The sequence below is a fragment of the Dendrobates tinctorius genome, unplaced genomic scaffold (assembly GCF_039654945.1).
Source record: "Dendrobates tinctorius isolate UK_male_01 unplaced genomic scaffold, ASM3965494v1 ptg000102l, whole genome shotgun sequence".
NCBI classification, from domain to species: domain Eukaryota; kingdom Metazoa; phylum Chordata; class Amphibia; order Anura; family Dendrobatidae; genus Dendrobates; species Dendrobates tinctorius.
In genome coordinates this window covers 19,843,768-19,868,010 of record NW_027361770.1, presented here as the reverse complement: position 1 = coordinate 19,868,010, position 24,243 = coordinate 19,843,768, and the positions used below count along the sequence as shown (strand labels likewise).

Below are 24,243 nucleotides of genomic sequence, written 5' to 3'. Positions count from 1 at the left end.
TTTCAAAACATATTTAGTTTTTTTTTTTATTATGTCTCTACAATGTGAAATACAGGCAGACAATCTAACAATGCATCCAGCATAGAAAATTTCATAAATGTACAACTATAAAGTAATTTTTATGGAAATAAATGACAGATTGACAACTCAAGAAAAACTAATGATTTGCTATGTTTAGGATGCATCTTGTCCAGCAAGGAGACATGATCAGGGCTGTGGAAGCAGATATATACCGTATTTTTCGGACCATAAGACGCACTTTTTTCCCCAAATTTTTTTTGGGAAAATGGGGCTGCGTCTTATGGTCGCAATATACTTACAAATCCGGCGGCGGTCCCAATGCAGCCTCCCTGTGCTCTGTGGTGCGGTGGGGTCGGGTCTCTGTAATGTGGCTGCAGCGGGGCTCTGTGCTGCGTGGGGGGGCTCCGCCGGCATTTCGTTAAAGCCTGAAAGCCCCCCGCAACTCTGTTGCTGCAGCGCGGTGGCCTCCAGAAAGATGGCCGCCAGGAGCAGCGCATACTCAAATTCAAATCACGGCAACGAGATCTCGTCTCCCGAGACCTTGGGACAAGATCTCGTTGCGGAGATCTGAAACTGAGCAACGGCCATCTTTCCGGAGGCCCCTGGCGGCCATCTGTCCGGAGGCCTCTGCGTCGCAGCAACAGAGCTGCGGGAGGCTTTCGGGCTTTAACGAAATGCAGGCGGAGCCCCCCACACAGCACAGAGCCCCGCTGCATCCCCGACACCACCGCACCACAGAGCACAGGGAGGCTGCATTAGGACCACCGCCACAACAAGATTTGTAAGTATATTGTGACCAGAGCACAGCCACCCCACAGACCACAGCAATGCCACGGAATTCGGACTGTAAGACGGACCCCCATTTGACACATTTTTTCCCTCCGTTATTTTCCACCCCAAAATTTGGGGTGCGTTTTATAGTCCGAAAAATACAGTATATATGGATACACCTAAATAAAATGGGAATGGTTGGTGATATGTAACTTGTAAATAACTCATGAAAGAAAAAAGTTACGTTAAAACCAAGCACACCATTGTTTTCTTGTGAAATTCTCAATAAAGTTTGATGTGTCACATGACCCTCTTCCCATTGAAAAAAATAAAGTTGGATCCAAAATGGCCAACTTCAAAATAGCCGAAATGGTCACCACCCATCTAGAAAATTTCCCCCCTCCCATATACTAATGTGCCACAAACAGGAAGTTGATATCACCAACCATTGTCATTTTATTTAGGTGTATCCATATAAATGGCCCACCCTGTACTTCATAGGCATTTATGAAGCAGAGAGCTCAGGTTGAAAGACCTTGCAGTTTAGACTGGATTTTCAGACACAAAAATGGTCTTTGTTTCACAGTTTTGTGAAACCGACCTAAAAAAGTTAGACACAGATAATAAATACACTTGACAGACAATCTACAAAATGTAGTTAAAGCAGTATTCATATTTTAGAGCAATCAAGGAATCCCGAGACCACAAGATTACAATTCTTACATCCATCATGAAAGAGAGGTTAGGAAATTCTGCAAATTTTGCTTTTTATTTTGTTCTTTTTCCTCTTGACCGAGTAGCATTTTTAACCTTGAAAAATGGAATTTGCCCTTCTTTGCTGACTTTGCTATCAAGGCTGGTGAAGATGTGGCAGAGGCATATGACCTGCAAAAATTAGATGTAAATCTATTAAACATTTATCAAAAAATACAACACAAAATCAAGCATTATATATTATCAGACAGCTCGTCGACTTCTTTTGTTTTACTTTTTCTGCCTCCACTGATGGCTGTAGCAGTCACTCACCAGCTCGTAAGAAGAGGAAGCAGGGAATCATGCAATAATACGGAGTAGCAGTGGGACTTCGGTAAGGTAACATGTGTTCGTGGGTGGCAGGGCTGTGGAGTCGGTAACCCAACCACAGACTCAGATTCCCCAATTTCCTTGACTTCCAACTCCACAGCCCTGCCTCACTACAGAGCATGTACATAAAGTGCAGCAGATTTATCTCAACTATGACTCCACAGCCCTGCCTCACTACAGAACAAGTACATAAAGTGCAGCAGATTCATATCAACTAAAACCAGAGATCCTTACATAAAGGACAGAACAGACTTTTATTTAGGACATTTCACAACTTTCCCAAATTCTTATGAAAACATTTACAGCACTGAACTACTGAACCCAATTTATTATATATTTTAGGAGTCTGAGTCCGTCCATTTTATACCGACTGCAACTCCGGCAATATGAACACCAACTCCACAGCCCTGGTTGTAGGTGTGTTTTTTTCCGTAGACAAGTATCTGAAGAAGGGCGTTACAATTAAGCGAGAACTGTATTTTTAGCAGGCTTTACATAAATCAATAGTACTTTGTAATAACCAGAATCCTACAATATCTGTCCACTTTTTCCAAGTTCCTTCTCTGCTAGATTTCTAAAACTTAACAAGGATAAAACAGAATTCATCATCTTTCCCCATCTAACACAACCACCCAACAAACCTATCCATCAAAGTCAATGGCTGCCTACTCTCCCCAGTCCTGCAAGCTTGCCGTCTCAGGGTAACCCTTGACACCTCTCCTTCAAAACACAAATCCATGCCCTTTCCACATCCTGCCAACTGAAACGCAAAAATATTTCCGTACATTCCTTAGCCCAGAATCTGCAAAAACAATAGTGCATACCCTCATCTGCCACCTCGACTACTGCAACCTCCTGCTCTGTGGCCTACCTTCTACCACTCTTGCACCCCTCTAATCTATCCTAAACTCTGCTGCCCGACTAATCCACCTGTCATCCAGCCTCTCCTCTGTCAATCCCTTCATTGGCTCCCCATTACTCAGAGACTCCAATTCAAAGCCATAGCCATGACATACAAAGCCATCCACAACCTGTCATCTCCATACATTTGGGACCTAGCCTCCCAGTACTTACCTGCATGCAACCTCTGATCCTCACAATATCTACTTCTCTACTCCCCTCTTATTTCCTCTTCCCACAATTGCATGCAAAATTTCTCTTGTACATCCCCTCTACTCTGGAACTCTCAACCCCAACTTATCAGACCAGGGGCGGACACAGACTGTAGTGGGCCCCTGTGCAGGAAATTTTTTCGGGCCCCCCCCTTCATAGGGCAACAAAGTTATTTGTTATCTAATATTGAGGCTATGCAGGGCTGGTTATAATATCTGTATAGACATTAATGTAACCCCACCATAGAATATAATGCAGTCCCCCTCCATATAGTATAATGCAGCCCCTCCATAGAATATATGGCAACGCCCTCATAGTATATAATGCGGCCCCTTATATAGTAAAATGTTGGCCCTCCATAGAATACAATGTAGCCCTCCTTATATAGTATAATGCAGCCCCCATAGAATACAATATAATACAGCCCCCCTATAGAATATAATGTAGCCCCAAATAGAATATAATGTAGCCCCCCATATTATATAACAGCCTCCCCTTATAGAATATAATGTACCCCACATGGTATATAACACAGCCGCATAGTATATAGCTTAGCACCACATGGTATATAGCCCAGCCCACCATGGTATACAGCCCAACATGGTATAATACAGCCCAGCATGGTATATAGCCCCCCCAGCATTGTATAATACAGTCCAGCATGGTATATAGCCCCCCCCCAGCATGGTATAATACAGCCCAGCATGGTATGATACAGCCCAGAATGGTATACAGTCCCCCCCCCCAGCATGGCCCCACAGTCCAGCATGGTATATAGCCCCCCCCAGCATGGAATGATACAGCCCAGCATGGTATATAGCACTCCCCAGTATGGTATAATACAGCCCAGCATGGTATATAGCCCCCCCAGCATGGTATGATACAGCCCAGCATGTTATATAGCCCTCCCAGCATGGCCCCACAGTCCAGTACTCATACTGATTTAAAAAAACAAAAAAAAACCAAAAAAACACCACACTCCTCACCTTCTCCTCGTGCCTGCGTTGCTCCCGGCTCCTGTCTCCTCTCCTGCACTGCCTGGTACACAGTGAGAGCGCGATGACGTCATCGCGCCCTGGCCTTGTCAGAGGCAGAGCGGGGAATGATGGGAGAGGGAGCGTCAGCTGACAGCTCTCTCCTACAGGCTCCATCATTGGGGGTGGGGGGGTGGAGTCGGCGCAGGGGCCCCTTTGCCTCCCACAGCACTGCTCTCCTCATTGCACTACAAATGGCTAGTTTGAATTTTGACATAATTAGCCATGCGGTGCTGGAGGGGCCCCCTCTCCCCCGTGCAATGCACGGGCGGTAGGTCTGCCGCTGTATCAGCACTTGTCTACCAAAGAAACCTTCAAAAGGAACTTGAAGACCTACAACCTGCAGCAACCGTTGTTCCACATTACTGCTGGATGACTAGCTCTACCCTCACCTATTGTATTCCTCACCCATCTCTTGTAGACTGAGCACTCACGGGCAGGGTCCTCTTTCCTCCATTACTAGTCGGTGACTTGTATTGTTCATGATTATCATACTTGTTTTTTTTTTAGTACATATACCCCTTTTCACATGTAAAGCGTCATGCAATAAATGGTGCTATAATAAATGTTATTAAGTACGTTTTTTTTTTCTCAACTTCTGAACCACTATTTCCTCTCCCCCTACTTCCTTAACTTAAAAGGGAACGCATAATCAGAAAACAACTTGATTAAAATCAGGCTTTTGTGTTAATCCCGTAACAAGAGGCATTTCAGTTTTTGTGTTTTAGTTTTTTGCTTTCCTTCTTCCCAGAGCCATGACTTATTTCAAATTAGCCACGTGAGGGCTTGTTTTTTGCAGGACAGGTTGTACTTTTGAACAACACCATTGGTTTTAACATATTGTGTACTGGAAAACGGTAAAAAAATTTAAAGTGCAGGGAAATTGTAAAAAAAAAAAAAAAAAAAAAAAAAAAGGACATTTGCACACTTGTTTTTTACCATGTTCATTAAATGCTAAAACTGACCTGCCATTATGATTCTCCAGGTCATTACGAGTTCATAGACACCATTTTTTTTTCTTTAAGTGTTAAAAAGAATTCAAAAATTGGCGCGTCGAGCCGCCGTTTTTATTGATACAATTTTTGGTGTATATACAATCTTTTGATCGCCCATTAATGCATCTTACTGCAATGTTGCAGAAACCGGAAAAACGTAATTGACATTTTGAATTTTTCTCTCGTTACGCCGTTTAGCGATCAAATTTTTTTTTTTATATTGCTCGATCGGGCGATTATGATACCAAATATGTGCAAGTTTGATTTTTTCATTGTTTTATTTTGAATGGGGTGAAATGGGGGTGATTTGAACTTATACTTTTTTTTTTTTTTACTTTTTGCATGCTTCAATAGTCTCCATGGGAGACTGGAAGCTGCAGTACTTCGATCACCTCTGCTACACACAGACGATCAGATCTCCTATGTGTAGCAGAAATGCTCACTTGTTATGAGCATCGACCACAGGAAGGAACTCATAGCAATTTGACAATAACAACCGTAGAGGTCTGCTGGAGACCCCTGGCTGTCATGTTGACCCATCGGTGACCCAAGATCATGTGACAGGGTCACCCATTGGCGGGATTTTCTGGTAAGTGCGAGTTAAATGCTGCTGTCGGAGATTGACAGCGGCATTTAACTTGTTAACAGCTACGGGTGGATCGCGATTCCACCCCCGGCTGTTGCGGGCACACGTCAGTTGTATACATTAGCTGTCATGTGCTCAGAAAAAGTGCAGGCTCAGCGGCGGAGCCAGCTCCAAACAGGGGGGAATCCGGCTTCGGCGTACTATTACGCCCAGTGTTGGAAAGGGGTTAAAGCCATTTTATTTTTTAAATTAGCATTTTTTTTTTCCATATCATAATCTGTAATAAAAATTGTAACTCCTGCAATTTTCACACTAGTCAATGTCAATGGGGCTACCTTAGACTGCCTTCCTGTTTCAGGAGATGCACATGTAGAACAGCAAAAGCCTGACTTCATTACAAAAGATTAGGTCTGAGTATCTACTAAGTCTTAGGGTGTGTGCACACGCTGCGGAATCCGCTGCGGATTAATCCGCACGGATTTTGCAAAAACCGCAGATAATCCGCAGGTCAAAAGACGGTTTTGCCTGCGGATTCACTATCTCCACAATGGTGGAGATAGGAACCCGCAGCGGTTTCCGCAGAAAGAATTGACATGCAATTCTTTCTGCGGATTCAAAACCGCAGCAAATCCGCGCGGATTTTTCCGCAGCGTCGGCACAGCGTTTTTTTTTTCCCATTCATTTGAATGGTACTGTACACCGCAGCTAAAGCTGCTGCGGGTCCGCAGCGGCCAAAACCGCTGCGGAAACCGCAGTGTGTGCACGTACCCTTAGGCAAACAAAACCTACAAAAGACAAAATGAAAAAAAATGTAGGACCGCCCCGACCACAGAGTCACCTTGTTGATGGTGGGACGGCTTTTATACAGTATTACTAAGAACTCTGTATGATTTAAATGCACTTTTGCTTTTTACTTAATTTTATTATAAAAGGGTTTTTTTCATTTTGTCTTTTGTAGGTTTTGTATGCTTTTTGGCCATGTGAACATGCATTTATATGCTGCATGTGTACCAACTCAAACCAAGCTCAATTTTTGTGTTAAGTCTTAGGCAAGATTACCTTTCCAATCATTATATAATGAGCCTGCAAAATACGCTTCCTGAAAGGACAAGAGGAACGAGTTATGTCTAAAATAACCAGTGGCCAGTGTGAAATTACTAATTGTTAATACAAATTGTGATATGGAGAAAAAAAAAAAATGTTGCCAAACAGGTTTTAACACATACATGTAACAAAAATCGAATTTAACCCCTCAGTGACAGAGCCAATTTAGTACTTCATGACCAAGCCAATTTTTACTATTCTGACCATTGTCACTTTATGAGGTTATAGCTCTGGAACACTTCAACGGATACCATTGATTCAGAGATTGTTTTTTCGTGACATTGTTGTTAGTGGTAAAATTTCTTCGATATAACTTGCGTTTGTTTATGAAAAAAAGGGAAATTAGACAAATTCTGAAAATTTAGCAATTTTCAAAATTTTTATTTTTGTACCCTTAAATCAGAGTAGTGTCACACATTTCCCATACGTTAACTTTACATCAGCACAATTTTGGAAACTTTTTTTTTTGTTAGGACATTACAAGGGTTAAAAAGTTGATCAAATCATTTTTTTTTTAGGGACCACCTCACATATGAAGTGAGTTTGGGGGGGGTCAATATAACAGAAAATACCCAAAGGTGACACCATTCTAAAATCTGTACCCCTCAAGGTGCTCAAAACCACATTCAAGAAGTTTATTAACCCTTCAGGTGCTTCACGAGAACTAAAGCAATGTGGGAGGAAAAAAATGAACATTTTACTTTTTTCAAAAAAATGTTTACTTTGGAACCAAATATTTTTTCATTTTCACAATGGTATCAGGAGAAAATTGCACAACAAATTTTGTGGTCCAATTTCTCCTAAGTACACCAATACCACATACGTGGGGAAAAGCCATTGTTTGGGTGCAAGGCAGGGGGAGCACCGTTTGACTTTTTGAATGCAAAATTGGCTGGAATCAATGTACCTAAGCAGTGGAACCCCCTATTCTAACTCCAATCCTAACCCCAATCTTAACTTTAGCCCAACCCTAACAAAAAAAAAAAATTATGTATTTATTTCCATTTTTCTATTTTATTATTTTTATCTAACTAAGGAGGTGATAAAGGGGGGTTTGATTTACTATTTTTTTTTCTTTTTTACTGCTGTGATAGACCCTATAACAGTGATCAAAATGAACCAATAGGAAAAATATCCTATGATGCTGTGTGCCAACTGGCAGATCTCAGCGGGTGCAGTGCAGGAGGATCCAGGGACACTGGAGGTACCATGTGCAATCACATCAGAGGAGAGAGAAATTAAATGGGAAATCGGACCTTTTTTTTTGGGGGGGGGGGGGGGGGGGTCGCAGTTACTCCGTAAATAACGGTGATCGCATCACTGAGGTCGGTAAAAACCAAGACTCTGGAGAAATTCTGACTCTGGCGGGGCGCTATACACATTTATTAGCGCCATTGGGGAGTAAGTACCCTTAACTGCCGACGTTAAAAGGCGCATCGGCGGTCGTTAAGGGGTTAAACAATAAGTAATTTTCTGATGACATTCTCTTGACTTCCATTCTTAAAAGACAGCTCAACTCATCTTGTTGAAGATAAGAGGCATCAGTAGCACAACATTTTGAAGGGATAAGTGAGGAGCACAGCTAGAAAAAGGGCTGCTGGAGAAGTGCTTTACCAACAAGGTTGCTTTTACACATGCCGTGTTTTTGCGGGCCGATTTTGCGGACCCAATAGATTTCTATGGGGCCGCTAAATCGGCCCGCAAAAATTCCACGGTGCGCCGTGTGCTGGAAGTTTGTTTTTGCGGTGCACTTCCGGTTTTGCGAAACACCGTTTTTTTTCCAATACTATTTCCATAGTACTGGAAGAAAAAAAAAAACATTGCGACAGACCACAAAAAAAAATGCAAAAACGGGCCGCAATAACGGACAAATGTAAAAGTAGCCTAAAGGCCCTTTTACATTTAGCAATGCACCAGCGATCCGACCAGCGATCCGACCAGGTCAGGATCGCTGGTGCATCGCTAAATGATCGCTAGTGAGCTTTCACACAGAAAGACCTCACAGCGATGCAGCAGCGACGCAGCGCACGATACTTACCTTTCACACACAGCGATCCTGCGTCCTCCCGCCCGCCTCCACGCGTCGCTGGACGTCACAGCAGGAAGTCTCAGCAGGAAGCGCCCGACGAGAAATGGAGCCGGACATTCTCGCGCGATCAGCGATGGACAGCGGGGGAGCCGGTCGCTGGTAAGTATCACACATAGCGATATCGCTAGCAATATCGCTATAACGTCACAAAACCAGTGACGTTTTAGCGATATTGCTAGCGATATCGCTTAGTGTAAAACCCCCTTAAGTCTTTTACTTATCCATAAAGCTGGATTCAGTATTGCGGTATCATTTCCTCCATAGTTCAATGCTGGTGCAGCTTTTGTTTGTGTATAGAAGATAACATAGCAGCTAGTCTCCTAGCTGCGACCAAAAAAAAAAAAACCTAATTCCTGTATTTCGATTTTTTTCCCGCTACACCGTTTAGTGATCAGGTTAATTCTTTCTTTATTGATAAATCGGGCGATTCTGAAGGCGGCGATACCTAATATGTGTGTGATTTTTTTATGGTTTTATTTTGAATGGGGCGAAAGTGGGGTGATTTAAACTTTATTTTTTCATATTTTTTTATTTTGACATGCTTCAATAGCTTCCATTGGAGGCTAGAAGCATCCACAACTCTTATGCGGGCATAATCTATGGAGCATTTTATGCGGGCATAATCTATGGAGCATCTTATGGGGCCATAAACTTTGTGCAGCATTATATGGGGTGTATTTTGTATGGAGCATCTTATAGGGCAATCATGAACTGTATGGAGCATTATATGGGGCTCCTGATTAAATATGGATATTAAAAAACATTTAATCTACTGATGTCTCAATTAATTTTACTTTTATTGATATCCATTTTTATTTTTGAAATTTACCAGTAGCTGCTGCATTTCTCACCCTAGGCTTATTCGCGAGTCAATAAGTTTCCCAGTTTTCTGTGGCAAATTTAGGGGGGGGGGGGGGGTCAGTTACACACAAGTATATACGGTAAATATATTAGGTGTCTATGCCATTGCCAGCATATTTTTGGAACCAACAGGTGTAAGGATGAATTATATTCTGCTGTTTGTGATGCATTTTTTATGCCAAAGTCAGGACTGAACCCAAAAAAGGAAGTGAAAGCATGAAGGAGAGACCGATACTGCTCTAATTTGTTCAAAGTCCTGTGGTGTTGGGCTTAAACTACAAAGCACCAGAAAAACGTGATTATAGCATTAAACTAGTCTGCTGACAATGCAACCTCCTACATTGATTTAAAATGGTCAAGATACATGAAATTAATTTTTACAGAGATAATGCATTTTGACAGCTGCAATGTGAAAACAAATGTGAAAAAAAATCCAACAAGCGAACATTTAGAAAATTTAGTATACCTGGGTGTTAGTAGAGGGCTTCGGGTTTTAGAACTGAGCTTCTCTTCGCTGTAAGACAAGTTGACTTTTCGGTTGGATCCAGGCTTTCTTAAATCGGGAGATCCAAAATTCCTAATCATCTTTGGAGTACCTGGACTGTTTGCAATAACCATTCTGCTTTCACCAGGATACTTTGAAATCTTTTGGCAAGTATTACATGTAACTACCTAAAACAAGAAGTATGACGTTAAAGCGAACACTATCCTACTACTTACAAATAGAATCACTAATCCCCCTTAACAATATAACAACTATTAACATAACACAGAAAACAAAGACTATTATTAAATAGTTACGATAACTTAATAAGTGACAGTACCGTGGCAAACGCTGCCATTCCACCTGTAGATGAGTCTGGATTTCAAACAACCACTAAATCTACATAGCACTATTGATGTGGACCCTGTGACGTCCATAGTGGGATCGCCTACGGTACGGATGTCTGCTCCAGTAGCAATTACTCAATCATGTCCTAAAATCTAATACGATCTACACAAAGCATCTACGCCAAAAGATTTATACACACGGCATAGTAAAATATACATATAAGAATAACGGACAGATTTTTTTTCCCTCTAATGAGACCCTTATGATGATGCACATTATTACCAGCAAGATGCCCACACGTCTTAATAGCTTGTTTTAAATCACTACTGTAGTTTTCAAGGGAGATATACTACACTGCTGAAGAAAAACAAAATAAAAAGCAAAGTACCTTTATCTTTAGAAGGGCAAGCCTCTCACCTTAACATGTGTTCCCTCCTACTTTTGGACTCTTTGCTTTAGGCCATGTTCACATATTCAGTATTTGGTCAATATGTTAAATCAGTATTTGTAAGGAAAAAAAAAAAAAAAAACAGGAGTCGGTGAGAAAAAAAAAAAAAAAAAATACAGAAGTGGTGACGTGATTCCATTACACAGGGTGGGCAATTTATATTGATACACCAGCATATCTTCTATGGTGTTATCAGTGTGCCAAGAGTGGGAGAAGAGGGTTGCATTGACAATCCAACACAATAGGCAGCACTTTGAACACATTTTAGAAGTGGTCATAAACTTGTAAATAACTCATGAAAGAATAAAGTTACGTTAAAACCAAGCACACCATTGTTTTTCTTGTGAAATTCTCAATAAGTTTGGTGTCACATGACCGTCTTCCCATTGAAAAAAAATAAAGTTGGTTTCAAAATGGCTGCCATGGTCACCACCCATCTTGAAAAGTTTCCCCCCTCCCATATACTAATGTGCCACAAACAGGTGATATCGCCAACCATTCCCATTTTATTTAGGTGTATCCATATAAATGGCTCACCCTGTACTTTTCCTCTGTTTGTTCCAGTCCTGAATTTGGCTTACAAATACGGATGTAAAATACTGAAAGTGCCCTATTCCAATTACCTCAATGGGACATTCTCTAAACCAAGGTTCCCTTTGGATCTTTATGGTGTCAGTTAACTGCCTACTGATTGCTTATATTCCAGAACTCCCTTTTCTACTGCTAATGTAATGCTATCACTCCCCTTCATGTTTTCTTTGTCCACGTAAAACTTAAAAACTACGGCATCTCAGTCCAGACCTTTTTAGCTTCCTGGTTCAGTAAGGATGCGAGAGAGGGAAGTCTGCAATTTGTGATACAATGGCTCTTCTGTGTTACCAGAACTGCTAGTTCACACAAGATTTAGGGCTTGCTCACACGTTGCGTTTTTTACGTCTTACTGTCCCCCTGCAGTGTGAATGACAGTTCTGAATTCTCCTGCAAATGCTGCTTATTTTTCCTTTGCAGATTTTAAGCAGTTACAAATCTGCAGCATGTCAATTTTTTCAGCATTTCACACACTAATGCATGCATTTTTCACGTTGCATTAATTCCTGTAAAGCACCTGAAGGGTTAATGAAATAACCAAAAGTAATTCTGAATAGGGTGCTGTTTTTACATTTGGGGGCTTCCAATATATAGGACCCCCAAAGTCACTTCAAAACTGAGCAGGTACCTATAAAAATAAGTTTTGTAAATTTCCTTGAAAAAAAATGACGGGTACATTTTTAAAAACTTTCTAAAATGCTGACAAAATAAAACATTTAAAAAATGGTGCTGATGTAAAGTAGACATGATGGAAAGGTTATTTATTAGTATTTTTGTGTAGTGTGACTATATGGATTAAAGGGATAATCAAAGTAGGAAAATTGTGATTTTTTTTTAAATTGTCAAAATTTCTGATATTTTTATGAATGAAATCAAAACATAACAAATTCACTATTATCAAAATGCATGTGTCACCAAAAAAAAAAAAAAATTTCAAAATCAATGGGATATGTTGAAGCAATCCAGAGTAATTACTACCATAAAGTAACAATGGTCAGATTCTTAAAAAAATTAAAAAAAAATAAATAAAAAAAATCCGGTAACTAAGGGGTTAATAAGTCTGTTAAAGGGAGGGTGCCACCAATTTTCTTGCAGTTAGTTTTTTTGTGAAATTAAGCTTTAAGAAGTAATTAAAATGTATTAATGCAATGTTTGCACACATTTCTATATGAAAAATGAAATATATTTTTTTACAAATTCATATAATTACCACCAGGGGGAACATTTTCCGCTTTAGACCTCAAGCAGGTATAGGGGAGAGAGAGAGCGAGAGAAAGCAAGAGAAAGAGAAAGAGCGAGCGAGAAAGAGAGCGAGCGAGAGCGAGAAAGAGCGAGCAAGAAAGAGAGCGAGAGCGAGAAAGAGCGAGCAAGAAAGAGCGAGCGAGAAAGAGAGCGAGCAAGAGAAAGAGAGAGAAAGAGAGAGAGAAGTGCCGGGGGGTAAGACAGGGCTGCAGCCTGAGCCCAACTCTATTTAACATCTACATAAATGGACTGGCAGCGGCCCTGGAATCCTCCTCTGCCCCAGGTCTCAGCCTGCACGACCAAGAGGTGAAGATCCTGCTGTATGCAGATGACCTCCTGCTGCTTTCCCCAACCGAGAGAGGCCTCCAAGATAGCTTGGCCGTGCTGGAAACATTCAGCACCACATGGGCGCTGCCCATCATCCAAAAGAAGACCAAAGTCATGGTGTTTCAAAAGAGGAGTTCTAAAGAAACCTCCACTTCCTCCCTCACACTAAATGGTGCCACGCTAGAGAAGACAAGCAGCTATACCTACCTCGGTCTGGAGCTAAGCCAAACCGGGAGCCTCAAGCAAGCAGCAGAGACCCTGAAAGGGAAAGCATGCAGAACCTTCTATGCCATCAGAAGACAAATGTACCACCTTAAACCACCGGTGAGAGTCTGGCTCAAGATATTCGACAGCGTCATCACACCTATACTGCTATATGGCAGCGAGGTATGGGGTCCAGCAACCTATCCAGACCAGAAAAAGTGGGATTCCAGCCCAACCGAAGTCTTACATCTGGACTTCTGTAAATATCTCCTCCAGGTACATCGCAGCACCCCAAACATAGCTTGTCGGGCAGAGCTGGGCCGATTACCCTTATGGCTCACTATACACAAGAGGGCGCTATCACACCAGGCGCATATACAGAACAGCAACCCCAGCTCCTACCATCATAAAGCCCTGCTGAGCCAGAGCCAAGAGCAAGCCAGGAACCTCGGCAGCCAGCTCAACCAAAGTCAGCAACACACCCTAACTAAAGCCCAAATAAAAGATCTCAGAGAGCTGCAAGATGCAATACATAGAGGGTTGGAAGAGTGAACTGGAGAACTCCCAGAAACTCACCATCTACCGGTCACTGCGGTTTTTGTGTTTGATGCCGACGAGCGACCTCGTTGGCGACGCAGAACTCAGGGACGCAGGTGGGAGTCATCAGAATAGCTGCTGTGTGACAAGGTCCCAACGACTGCTGAGGTCGTTATACGTATCGCCGTATCGTTGCTGTGTCGTTGAGTAGATCTGCCTGTTTGACAGCTTACTAGCGACCATGTAGCGACGCACCAGCGATCCTTACCATGTCATATCATTGTCGGGATCGCTGGTGTGCCGCTATGTGTTACGGGACCCTTACAATACATAGGGTAGGAGTCTGTTATCTCCTATGACCATGGGGTGCCGTATTATGACACTGAAAGTGTCTTGCTGCTACTGTGAAAGCAAGACGTCAGCCCCTAGTGCCTTCTTTAAACTCCTATAACACAAAATATGTTTCAAATGCAATCAAAACGTTGTTATAACAGCATGTTATGCCACAATACATTGATTATTTATGATCTACAATCGCTGAACCTTCCCTTTAAGTCATTATTTTAAATTGAAGGGAAAAAAATTAAAAAAGCCACACACACAAAACTTCCCTTAAGCCAAAAGTGCCCTTGAAATGTGCAAACTGTACACATGAGAAAAAGGCAATCACATTATCTGTCAGTCAGTTTAATGAAAATTGATCTTGCAAGAAAGTTCTGTTGATATAACCTATTAATGTACAGTATAAGTTACATCAGGAGGTGGTGTACACAAATACTAACAAGTGTAAGTCAAACTTGTAGGTTTTTTTGTCTACAAATCTCTAAACGTTTTATCCCAGTCCGGCAGAATACGATGAGCATGAGATTTAGAAAGTCACCTTACAGCACAGGCTGCTTGGCTTCCCATGTAGCCTACAATTACAGCTAATCAGGATAACCTTCCACCTTACCGTTTCTCATCGCCACGCTGCCATGACTGGATCTACCCACACACAATGCCCCACTGCAGCTTGCAGCCAAAACAATGCATACAGAAAGCAGGTTTTGCTGTGTTTTGCGGTGCTGATTACATGTTTGATTTGTCTACAGTACTTGTTTAATAAAGTTAGTTTTATTCAAAGATGCAGCAAAAGAAAAAAAAAAAAAATCACTGCTAAGCCTATTTGCAGTTTTTTTGCGCTCTCCCATTGTTTTCGATAGGTGAATTTAACATGCTAAAAAAAGCTAAAAGACACTGCAGTTCTCAAATTCAGTCAGAAAAAAAAAACAAAAAACAAGAGTGTGCTTGAGATTTTTGCCGGTAAATTAAAAGGCAGCTTTTTTTGCAGACAAACATGCTCCCAGAACGCTGTGTGACACCATAGCCAAATTCTTCAACACTTCTGCGCCAAATACTGGCTCATGGCAACCAATTCTTGCCTATTTAGTGCTTGGGGTTTATCAAAATTTTTCTGTTTGTACGGACGCTTTGAGGATTGACCACAAGTTCTCAATGGGATTGAGATCTGAGGATTTTCTGAGATCACGGCCATGGGCCCAAAATGTCAATGTTTTGTTCACCGAGCCACCTCGCTATCGCTTTTACCTTGTGCCATTGTGCTGCATCATGCTGGAAAACCCATGGTTTAATACCAAATTTCTGCATCGCTGGGAGACGCTACTCTTGTAGGTTTAGATAACACTGCCAGGAATAAAGCATTGCCTTTACTGTTGGACTAATGGTAGCACCCACCTTTTCTTCTCCAGACAATCATTTTTCTAAATGTCCGAGTCTGAAGGGGCCTTGTTCAGACAAAATACCTTGGTACAATGTACACTGCAGGGGATTGAGGTCAATTTATTTACTCTGATGTAGACCTCTTCATAATGTTTGGGGCATCGGGAAGAATGATTGTCAGAACAAATGTTGGGTTCTAACATAAGTCCTGCAATCACTCCGGTGTGGGCTCACTCACAATTTTACCTATGAACACTGCTATGAATAAAGAATGGTATTTAATCATCCCCCATGAGCGATGATTTAGCAGTGTGGTGATGAATAGGGATGAGCGAGTAGTGAAATACTCGGACTCGCTCTACTCGTTACGAGCAGCTCGTAATACTTGGGTACTCGTAAAGAGTCCAATTTATTTCTATGGGAAATGTGAGTAATGGGCGGAGACTATGTGTGCAGGCAGAGTGCGCGTGTGGGCTCTGCCGGGCCGCTCGGAGGTCTGTGCGGGCCGTGCATATAACATACAGTACATACACATGACATACAACACATAACAGAGTACATACTAACCGCACACACCTAATTCCCCGAAGCCTTCATCTCCTGTAATAAACAAAATAAAGCAACCTATACTCACTTCTCCGCCGTAGTCACTGGGGTGATAAGTCTTCTGGTGTATGTAGCGCTGTAGGTATGGCGATCCTCCCCACAGAGAGCAGCACAACCCACACGCCGAGAGAGACAGCATCCGAGCGCAATACCAGAAGCGACGAGGTTGCCATACAGCGCTACATACACCAGAAGATTTATCACCCCAGTGAAATACCACGTCGCCTATTAACCGCACTGCAAAATTACATTGATATATACCGCAGGCCTGCAGAGCCAGCTACATAGGATATAATGAAAACAAAAGCGACAGTCAGTCGCCTCACTAATAACGCTATCTAGTTTATTACAAGCATATACAGCATCCAGTAATCTTTAAGAGATTCTCTGATGAAGGTCCTATGCTGGACCGAAAACGTTTAGAATTTAAACTTCACGTGGATGCAAAATAAAAATGGAATTTATTTTCAACAAATATTGAGTGCCAAGTTCATTATCGCTTTTTGATCAGTTTTCTTACCAGACAACTACTGGAGAGTTTGTACTTCCTAAGTAGCCTTGCTTGCTTCAGATTAAGCCTGTGGCACTTGGCTTCTCTCTTTAGCAGATTTTCAATCTGTGGTGTTATTTTCATTTTGGGCTTGAGACGAACCTTGTGATTATCTGGCAAAAGGATTTGGAAGCAAAATGGACAAATTCCTCTCTCTTTCCTCTTCTTCTCTGTAACAGACGAAAGTGTTACCATGTAATATTACACGGGAACAGTAGAGCCGGGCTCTGATGAGAAGGTGAAGATCTGCACAGCTTTCCATCATTATCAATTCCGTATGACATTATTTTATAGTCCCAATTAGAGAATAATAAAAGGCCTAAAAGTCTCTTCTGTAATCTTATACGTACTCTGGATTTCCCCCATACTCTGATGATATCATGATAAGGAATTTAGATTGTGAGCCCAATGGGGACAGTGATGATAATGTCTGTTAAGCGCTGTGGTATATGTTGGTGTTAGGGTACCGTTACACGAAGCGACGCACCAGTGATCCCGGCAACGATACGACCTGGTAAGGATCTCTGGTGCGTCGCTAAATGGTCGCTAGCAAGCTGCCAAACAGGCAGATCTCTTCAACAACGCAGCAACGATACGGTGATCCGTATGACGACATCGGCGGTCGTTGGTACCTTGTCACATAGCAGCTATTCTGACGACTCCCACCTGCGTCCCTGAGTTCTGAGTCAAACACAGCGATGCACGCTGGCCAGCGCGACGCCAACGATGAAAAAATGGCCCAGGACATTCGAGCACGGTCAGCGACATCGCAGCGGGGGCCCGGTCGCCGCTATGTGTTACACGTAGTGAGATCGCTGGCGCGTCACAAAATAGGTGTCGCAATAGCAATCTCGCTATGTGAGACGGGGCCTTTACACAAGTAAGCACAATAATCTTTGCAATGGATCCATTAAAAATGGTGGCGTGTGTCTGTGTGGCAGCCGGTGTTTCTTTTGCGTTTACTGAGCAAGTCTCATTAGAACAACAGAAGATCCCAGAGCTGGCTGCGGTCTTATACATCCGCTTATCAGAATTAGCCTCCAATGTGCTGGCCATACACACACGGCAAAAGAAAAGAATGCCTGAATGAGTTGTAGTACTAGCACACGTGCAATTACTGAAATGTTATTTCAGAGCTGGAATTACAATACAACGTTCTGACAATGTGGTTTATGTGACGTCCAACTAAACTCTAAGGCTGTGTGCAGGGCTGTGGAGTCGGAGTTAGTTTTGGTTGGAGTCGGTAGAAATGTACCGACTCCAGCTTTAAAAAAAAAATGTATTAATATTTCATAATTGAACTTTCATATGAATTTTATAAATGTTACTTAAATATATATGTTCTATCAAACAGGGCTGTGGAGTCGGTAAGCCAAACCTGTGACTCCGACTCCTCAATTTCCCTTACACCGACTCCGACTCCACCACATATTGCTTATATTTAAGTGAAAAATTTATTGTAGTACAATGTGAACCTCAGACATTTAATCATTTTTATGATCCAATAATCAAGATATTTAGATAGAACAGAATATATATTGGTGTACTACCCGGTTTTCATTCTTTTTGGTACAGATACGATATGGATAGACAGATATGGATAAATGGATAGATAGAGCAGATTTCTAATCTGCTTTTGCTATTGAAAACATTATCTATGAGCTCAAAAACCTTTCAGGTGATGCAGTTTTTTTAAAAAGATGATCAGCTTTTGCAGCTGAAAAACGTATCCTCAAAAAACACAGGAAAAACGCTGTGTGTGAATGTAGCCTTAGATCAGGAATATAACAGCCATTTATAGGACATTTCATAACTTTCCCAAACTCCTATGAAAAAATATTCAGCACATCCTGCATTGAATTACTGTACCCAATTTATTATATATTTTAGGAGTCGGAGTCGGTCCATTTTATACCGACTCCAACTCCGACTCCGACTCCACGACTCCGACTCCACAGCCCTGCTATCAAACTATGAACAACAGTGATAAGCAGTTCTGCTGGAGATAGAGACATTTCTTACTTCTTGTGTGTCACTGTTCTCCACTGCCCTTATCTAATCTTATACTTTGTTAACCTCATGCTGCCCCAACCCCCCTACTTACAATGTATGAAACTGAAAGTGAAAATGTGTTGCAAATTCTTAGTAGTAAAGCTCCTCCTCTAGACTAGATCATACTAGGTGTGCGTCTTCCAAGCATCTCACAGCTGCCTGCTACTCAGAAGAGGAAGACTGTAAGAAGTATTATCCTTTCAACAAACTTTGCATCAGTTAACTGTGAGTACATGAGGAATAATAACAGTATTACTGACCACTATATCAGTTGTACGACCTGGCAATAATGTTGTACAATTGTTTTTAGGAAAAACAATTGTCATTTGGATTGTGAATGCAGAATTAAAAACCTGAGAATGTCAAAGAAGCATCACATTAAATCAGCTGTATTTGAACATTTCACCATCACTCAAGATAGAAAACATTATGTCTGTCAGTGTATGACAAATGATCCAGATGAAAACAAATGCTGTGAAGCCAAGATGAGTGCATATTCAGGCAAAGATAAAAATGTTCCTACCAGAGCTTCCAATCTAAAGAGACATTTACAGCGCTTTCATCCAGAAGTACTGAAAGCAGTGGATGAGAAAGGCTGCATCCAAACCAATGAACCAGTGCCCAGCTCTTCCAGCCAAACAAAGGAGCAGAGAACTTTGCAGCCATCAGTTGCAAGATATTTTGTCAGTGACAAAGTTACTGTGACAATGACAGTAGATACATTTAAAAAACAGATCATAGAGCTTGTTGTAAAGGATAGTGTGCCTATTTCATTATTTTCACGAGCAGCTTTTATGTGTCTGAATGGGGAAATGGCCCGCAAGCTTGGTGTTTCTCTGGAGATAGAGAGTATTAGAAAATTAGTAATCGAAGAAGCTTTTAAACAAAAGGAAGAACTTAAAAAAACTCTCAAGGGACGCTTTCTGTTTCTTAAAATGGATGCCTGCACACGTCACAGAGTGAACTATTTTGCCATCAATGTCCGATTTGTTTGTGACAAAAATGAAATAGTTACCAAGACATTGGCAGTAAAAGACACCAAAGCTCATCACACCAGTGAGTTTCTCCAGGTCTTGGTGGAAAAGGTTCTACAAGACTATGAACTTAAAAAAGAGCAAGTTCTTTCTGTCGTAACTGACAATGCTTCAAATATGATAAGTACTATTAAGCTAATGAATGAGAGTAATGATGGTGACCAGCAGCTAGAAGAACATTCTGGGTCCACAGACACAGAAATGTTTGAAATAGAGGAACACAGTATTGTAACTGAGGAGCAAACTGAAGTTGCTTCAGATGAACAGCAACATGATAGTTTAGATGATCTTGTTGAAACTGTGTCAATATGTTCTTTCATTCATCACATGCGCTGTGTTGTGCATACGCTACAGCTGGCTATAAGAGACAGTCTGCAAGAAGGACATGCTGCTGCACTGATTGGCAAGGTGAGAAAATTGGCTACTGTTGCCAGAACCCCTAAAGTTGACTCAATTTTGAAGAGACGTGCTGGAAAAGGGGCAATTATTGATCAAGCCACACGATGGGGCAGTACTTACTTAATGATTCAGCGCTTGGTTGAACTGAAAACCTTTCTTGTAGACATGGCTAACCTTCAACTGACGCTAAATGAAAGTCAGTGGAATCAGGTGACTGAGCTGGAAAAATTGCTAGAGCACCCATTTACAGTGACTAAAAAATTACAAGCAGAGGACTTAACTCCAGGTATTTTCTTAAAGGAGTGGAAGAACCTGATGTTTCGCCTGTCCCAAAGAGGAGGGTTAATTGCAAGTGGCATTGCTACATCAATGAAACGGAGAGAGGAGCTACTATTACAAAATAACATTCTTTTGGCAGCTGTTTATGTAGACCCAATGCATCGGATTCTTCTAGATGATCAACAGCTAAGTAAAGGAAAAGAAGCTCTGTTTGAAATAGCAGTAAGGATGAAAGGGTTGCAGAACAGTCAGGAGGAACAAGAAGAAATTGGTCGTCCTGCCACATCTTCACCCTCATCAACTGATGAAGAATTTAATTTCGAAAAATATTTGGATCACAAGGACCGTGCAAAGCGTTCCCGCATAGAAGAGTCATCCCCATCAAGGAACACAGCCAGTACATTTCAGCAGAATTTTTCATGTGCACTAAAAGAAATTGAGAAATTTGACCGTTCATCAAAAATAACAGTGCAACAAGCGATTCCTCTGTATCCTGACATTGTCAGAGATGTTGCCCGAGTGGTTACTGCTTTGCCACCAACACAAGTTAGTGTAGAGAGGTTGTTCTCTGCTCTCAAAATAATTAGATCAGATTTGAGGGCATCCATGAAGGAGGATCTGACAGAGGCAATACTTTTTCTGAGGACAAATTTATAGATTTCTTCTTATTAACTGCATAAAAGTGTTTATTGCATATTTACTTACAGTTTAGAAAAGTTTATAAAAGTTATTTGCTATATTCTAATTGTATTCTAATAAATGTAGTTTTTGCTCTAAGTGGTCTGATTACTTATATGATGGTGAGAAACTGAATAAGCACGATGTTTAATATTTTACAACAGTAAATTTGTTGTTATGAATTGGCCATTTATGAAGGAGTCGGAGCCTGATAAAATCCAGGAGTCGGAGTCGCAACTGTGGCTTACCGACTCCACAGCCCTGGCTGTGTGCACACACTGCGGATTCTGCTGCTGTTCCACAGCGGTTTTGGCCGCTGCAGATCCGCAGCAGTTTTTGCTGCGGTGTACAGTACCATTAATTCCCTATGGGAATAAAAAACCACAGTGCAGATTTTTCCGCGCGGTTTTGAAACCGCAGAAAGAATTGACATGTCAATTCTTTCTGCGGATTCCGCAGCGGTTTCCTATCTCCACCATTGTGGAGATGAAAAACCGCAGGATAATCCGCAGGTCTTTTGACCTACGGATTTTACAAAATCCGCACCCCATTCCGCAGCGTGTGCACGTAGCCTTAGGCCTGTTTCACACATCAGTTTTTTCTGTCAGTTGTAATCCGCCAAAATGGCGGAAAACTGACATCAACGTGTGCCACCGGACCGGTTTTTTGACGGATCCGGGGAAGAAAGGATGCGAGAGAGCGAGAGAGCGCGAGAGAGCGAGCGAAAGAGAGCGAGCGAAAGAGAGCGTGTCTATAGGGAAAAAAACGGATCCGCCAACATAGATGGTGGATCCGTTATTTTTGCGAAACGGCGGATCTTGACTGATGGAGACGAACGGATGTGTGAAACAGGCCTAAGGTGCATTGTGTGAAAGGGGAATATGGCCACCTTTATGTGGGACCCTATAACAACCCCTATAGCTGCCACAGTCAGCCCCGCAGCACATTAGAAGGCAGGACAGACGAGGCTGGATGGAAAGGCACTGGAAACAACAGTGATAAATGTACGGGATATGATGGGAAATCTAATGGGAAATGCCTGTCCCTAACTTATGTCACCAATAAGACTAATTAATGAGATGCCCACTATACGGGGCTGAGAGAAGGAATACATCTCACCCATGAAATACTTACTTTCAGGCAAGCGATGAAGCGACCTACAAAAAAAAAAAAAATAATAAATTATCTACTATTAAATTATTCTATGTGGAAACGTGTGCAAGACTAGCTTACCACCAGCACCTTCACAATATGTAATGCTATGTGCCCTCGATCAGGAAACGGCAGCGGATGGTCGCCGCGTTCTAATCACACAGTAATCCGCATGTGTTCCGTGAGCCATGCGGACGTGCAGCACCTACCGGCTATGGGTGCGAGTACGCAGCGGAGACTAGCGGCTACACTGCAGACCCGGGCGCCTCTCTGACCGCACACCGTTAGGCTATGTGCACACGCTGCAGATTCTGATGTGTTGTACAGTACCTTTATTTTCTATGTAAAAAAAAACAACGCTGTGTACATGCTGCGGATTTTTCCGCGCGGTTTACAATCCGCAGCATGTCAATTCTTTAGTGCAGAAACGCTGCAGTTTCACACCTCACCCATCATCCTGCGAATTTATCTGCGGTTTTCACTTCAAAATCCGCAGATCCAAAAAACTCCGTGTGCACATAGCCTTAGGGGTCCCGTGCGCTGCCCCTCGGGTCAGGGTCTCTCCTGCTGTTCAGGACATGGCTAGAAGTGACGGAAATTACAAGTGAAGACGTGCGAGAGCCGCTGAGAAGCGTGGGAAGAAGCCATGACATAGCGGCCACTCACATGAGGTACCGGGACAGCCCGGGGCACGTGTCCTTCACGGCGGCGGCCGCTTCTCTTAGGAACCTGCCCCTCATCCTCCTCGTCAACCTGAAGTAGCAGCTCGTGGCCTGAATCACATGACACACGCGATTTCCTGCCGAAGGAGGGGCCGACGCGCATGCGCAGCTGTGATTCGTCGCGCGTTTATGCAGCTGGAAACCAACTGGAGCTGTCGCTAGTGAGGGACGCTGGCGATGGCTGGGAAACCGCTGCTGCTCATCGGATGCAGACTTGGGAGGTGGCACCACAGTATCTAGCTCAGCATTAGAAAGAATTCTGCCGTTTCGTGTCCACAGCTCCTTGTCTCCATGGTTACGGATTGTCAACAGCAGGAAAACTTTGAATATTGTCCTGCAACACATAGGGCGCTAGTCATTACTGCGTTTGTGCTTGTTTTCTTAAAGGGAACCTGTCCTGGTGGCTGGGGGCCTGACTACAGCAGGAATGGGGGCCTGACTACAGCGGGAATGGGGGCCTGACTACAGCGGGAATGGGGGCCTGGCTACAGCAGGAATGGGGGCCTGACTACAGCAGGAATGGGGGCCTGACTACAGCAGGAATGGGGGCCTGACTACAGCGGGAATGGGGGCCTGACTACAGCGGGAATGGGGGCCTGACTACAGCGGGAATGGGGGCCTGGCTACAGCAGGAATGGGGGCCTGACTACAGCAGGAATGGGGGCCTGACTACAGCAGGAATGGGGGCCTGACTACAGCGGGAATGGGGGCCTGACTACAGCGGGAATGGGGGCCTGACTACAGCAGGAATGGGGGCCTGACTACAGCGGGAATGGGGGCCTGGCTACAGCGGGAATGAGGGGCCTGACTACAGCGGGAATGGGGGCCTGGCTACAGGGGGCCTGACTACAGCAGGACTGGGGGCCTGACTACAGCGGGAATGGGGGCCTGACTACAGCGGGAATGGGGGCCTGGCTACAGCGGGAATGGGGGCCTGGCTACAGCGGGAATGAGGGGCCTGACTACAGCGGGAATGGGGGCCTGGCTACAGCAGGAATGGGGGCCTGACTACAGCAGGAATGGGGGCCTGACTACAGCGAGAATGGGGGCCTGACTACAGCGGGAATGGGGGCCTGACTACAGCGGGAATGGGGGCCTGACTACAGCGGGAATGAGGGGCCTGACTACAGCAGGAATGGGGGCCTGACTACAGCAGGAATGGGGGCCTGACTACAGCAGGAATGGGGGCCTGACTACAGCAGGAATGGGGGCCTGGC

The 24,243-nt window shown here is 43.0% G+C and overlaps 1 protein-coding gene across 1 annotated transcript; it reads right to left on the bottom strand.

The window, feature by feature from the left end:
• RMP24 (ribonuclease MRP subunit p24) lies at nucleotides 1–23,140 on the bottom strand. Its single transcript, XM_073587768.1, has 5 exons — nucleotides 22,971–23,140; nucleotides 22,287–22,309; nucleotides 16,681–16,880; nucleotides 10,124–10,329; nucleotides 1–1,677 (listed from the first exon to the last, which is right to left on the bottom strand). Exons 1-5 carry the CDS (start codon nucleotides 23,042–23,044, stop codon nucleotides 1,521–1,523), a joined length of 660 nt encoding a protein of 219 aa, XP_073443869.1. The 5' UTR covers nucleotides 23,045–23,140; the 3' UTR covers nucleotides 1–1,520.
• Between the last annotated feature and the right edge of the window lie 1,103 nt (nucleotides 23,141–24,243).

Bases quoted from the DNA above. Each gene is read 5' to 3' on its own strand.
- RMP24 (XM_073587768.1), bottom strand. From the start codon at position 23,044: ATGAGGGGCAGGTTCCTAAGAGAAGCGGCCGCCGCCGTGAAGGACACG. The intron at 22,310-22,970 runs GTGAGTGGCCGC...TTTTTTTTGTAG, and splicing joins GGGCTGTCCCGGTACCTCAT to GTCGCTTCATCGCTTGCCTG. The intron at 16,881-22,286 runs GTAAGTATTTCA...CGTCTGTTACAG, and splicing joins GCTTCATCGCTTGCCTGAAA to AGAAGAAGAGGAAAGAGAGA.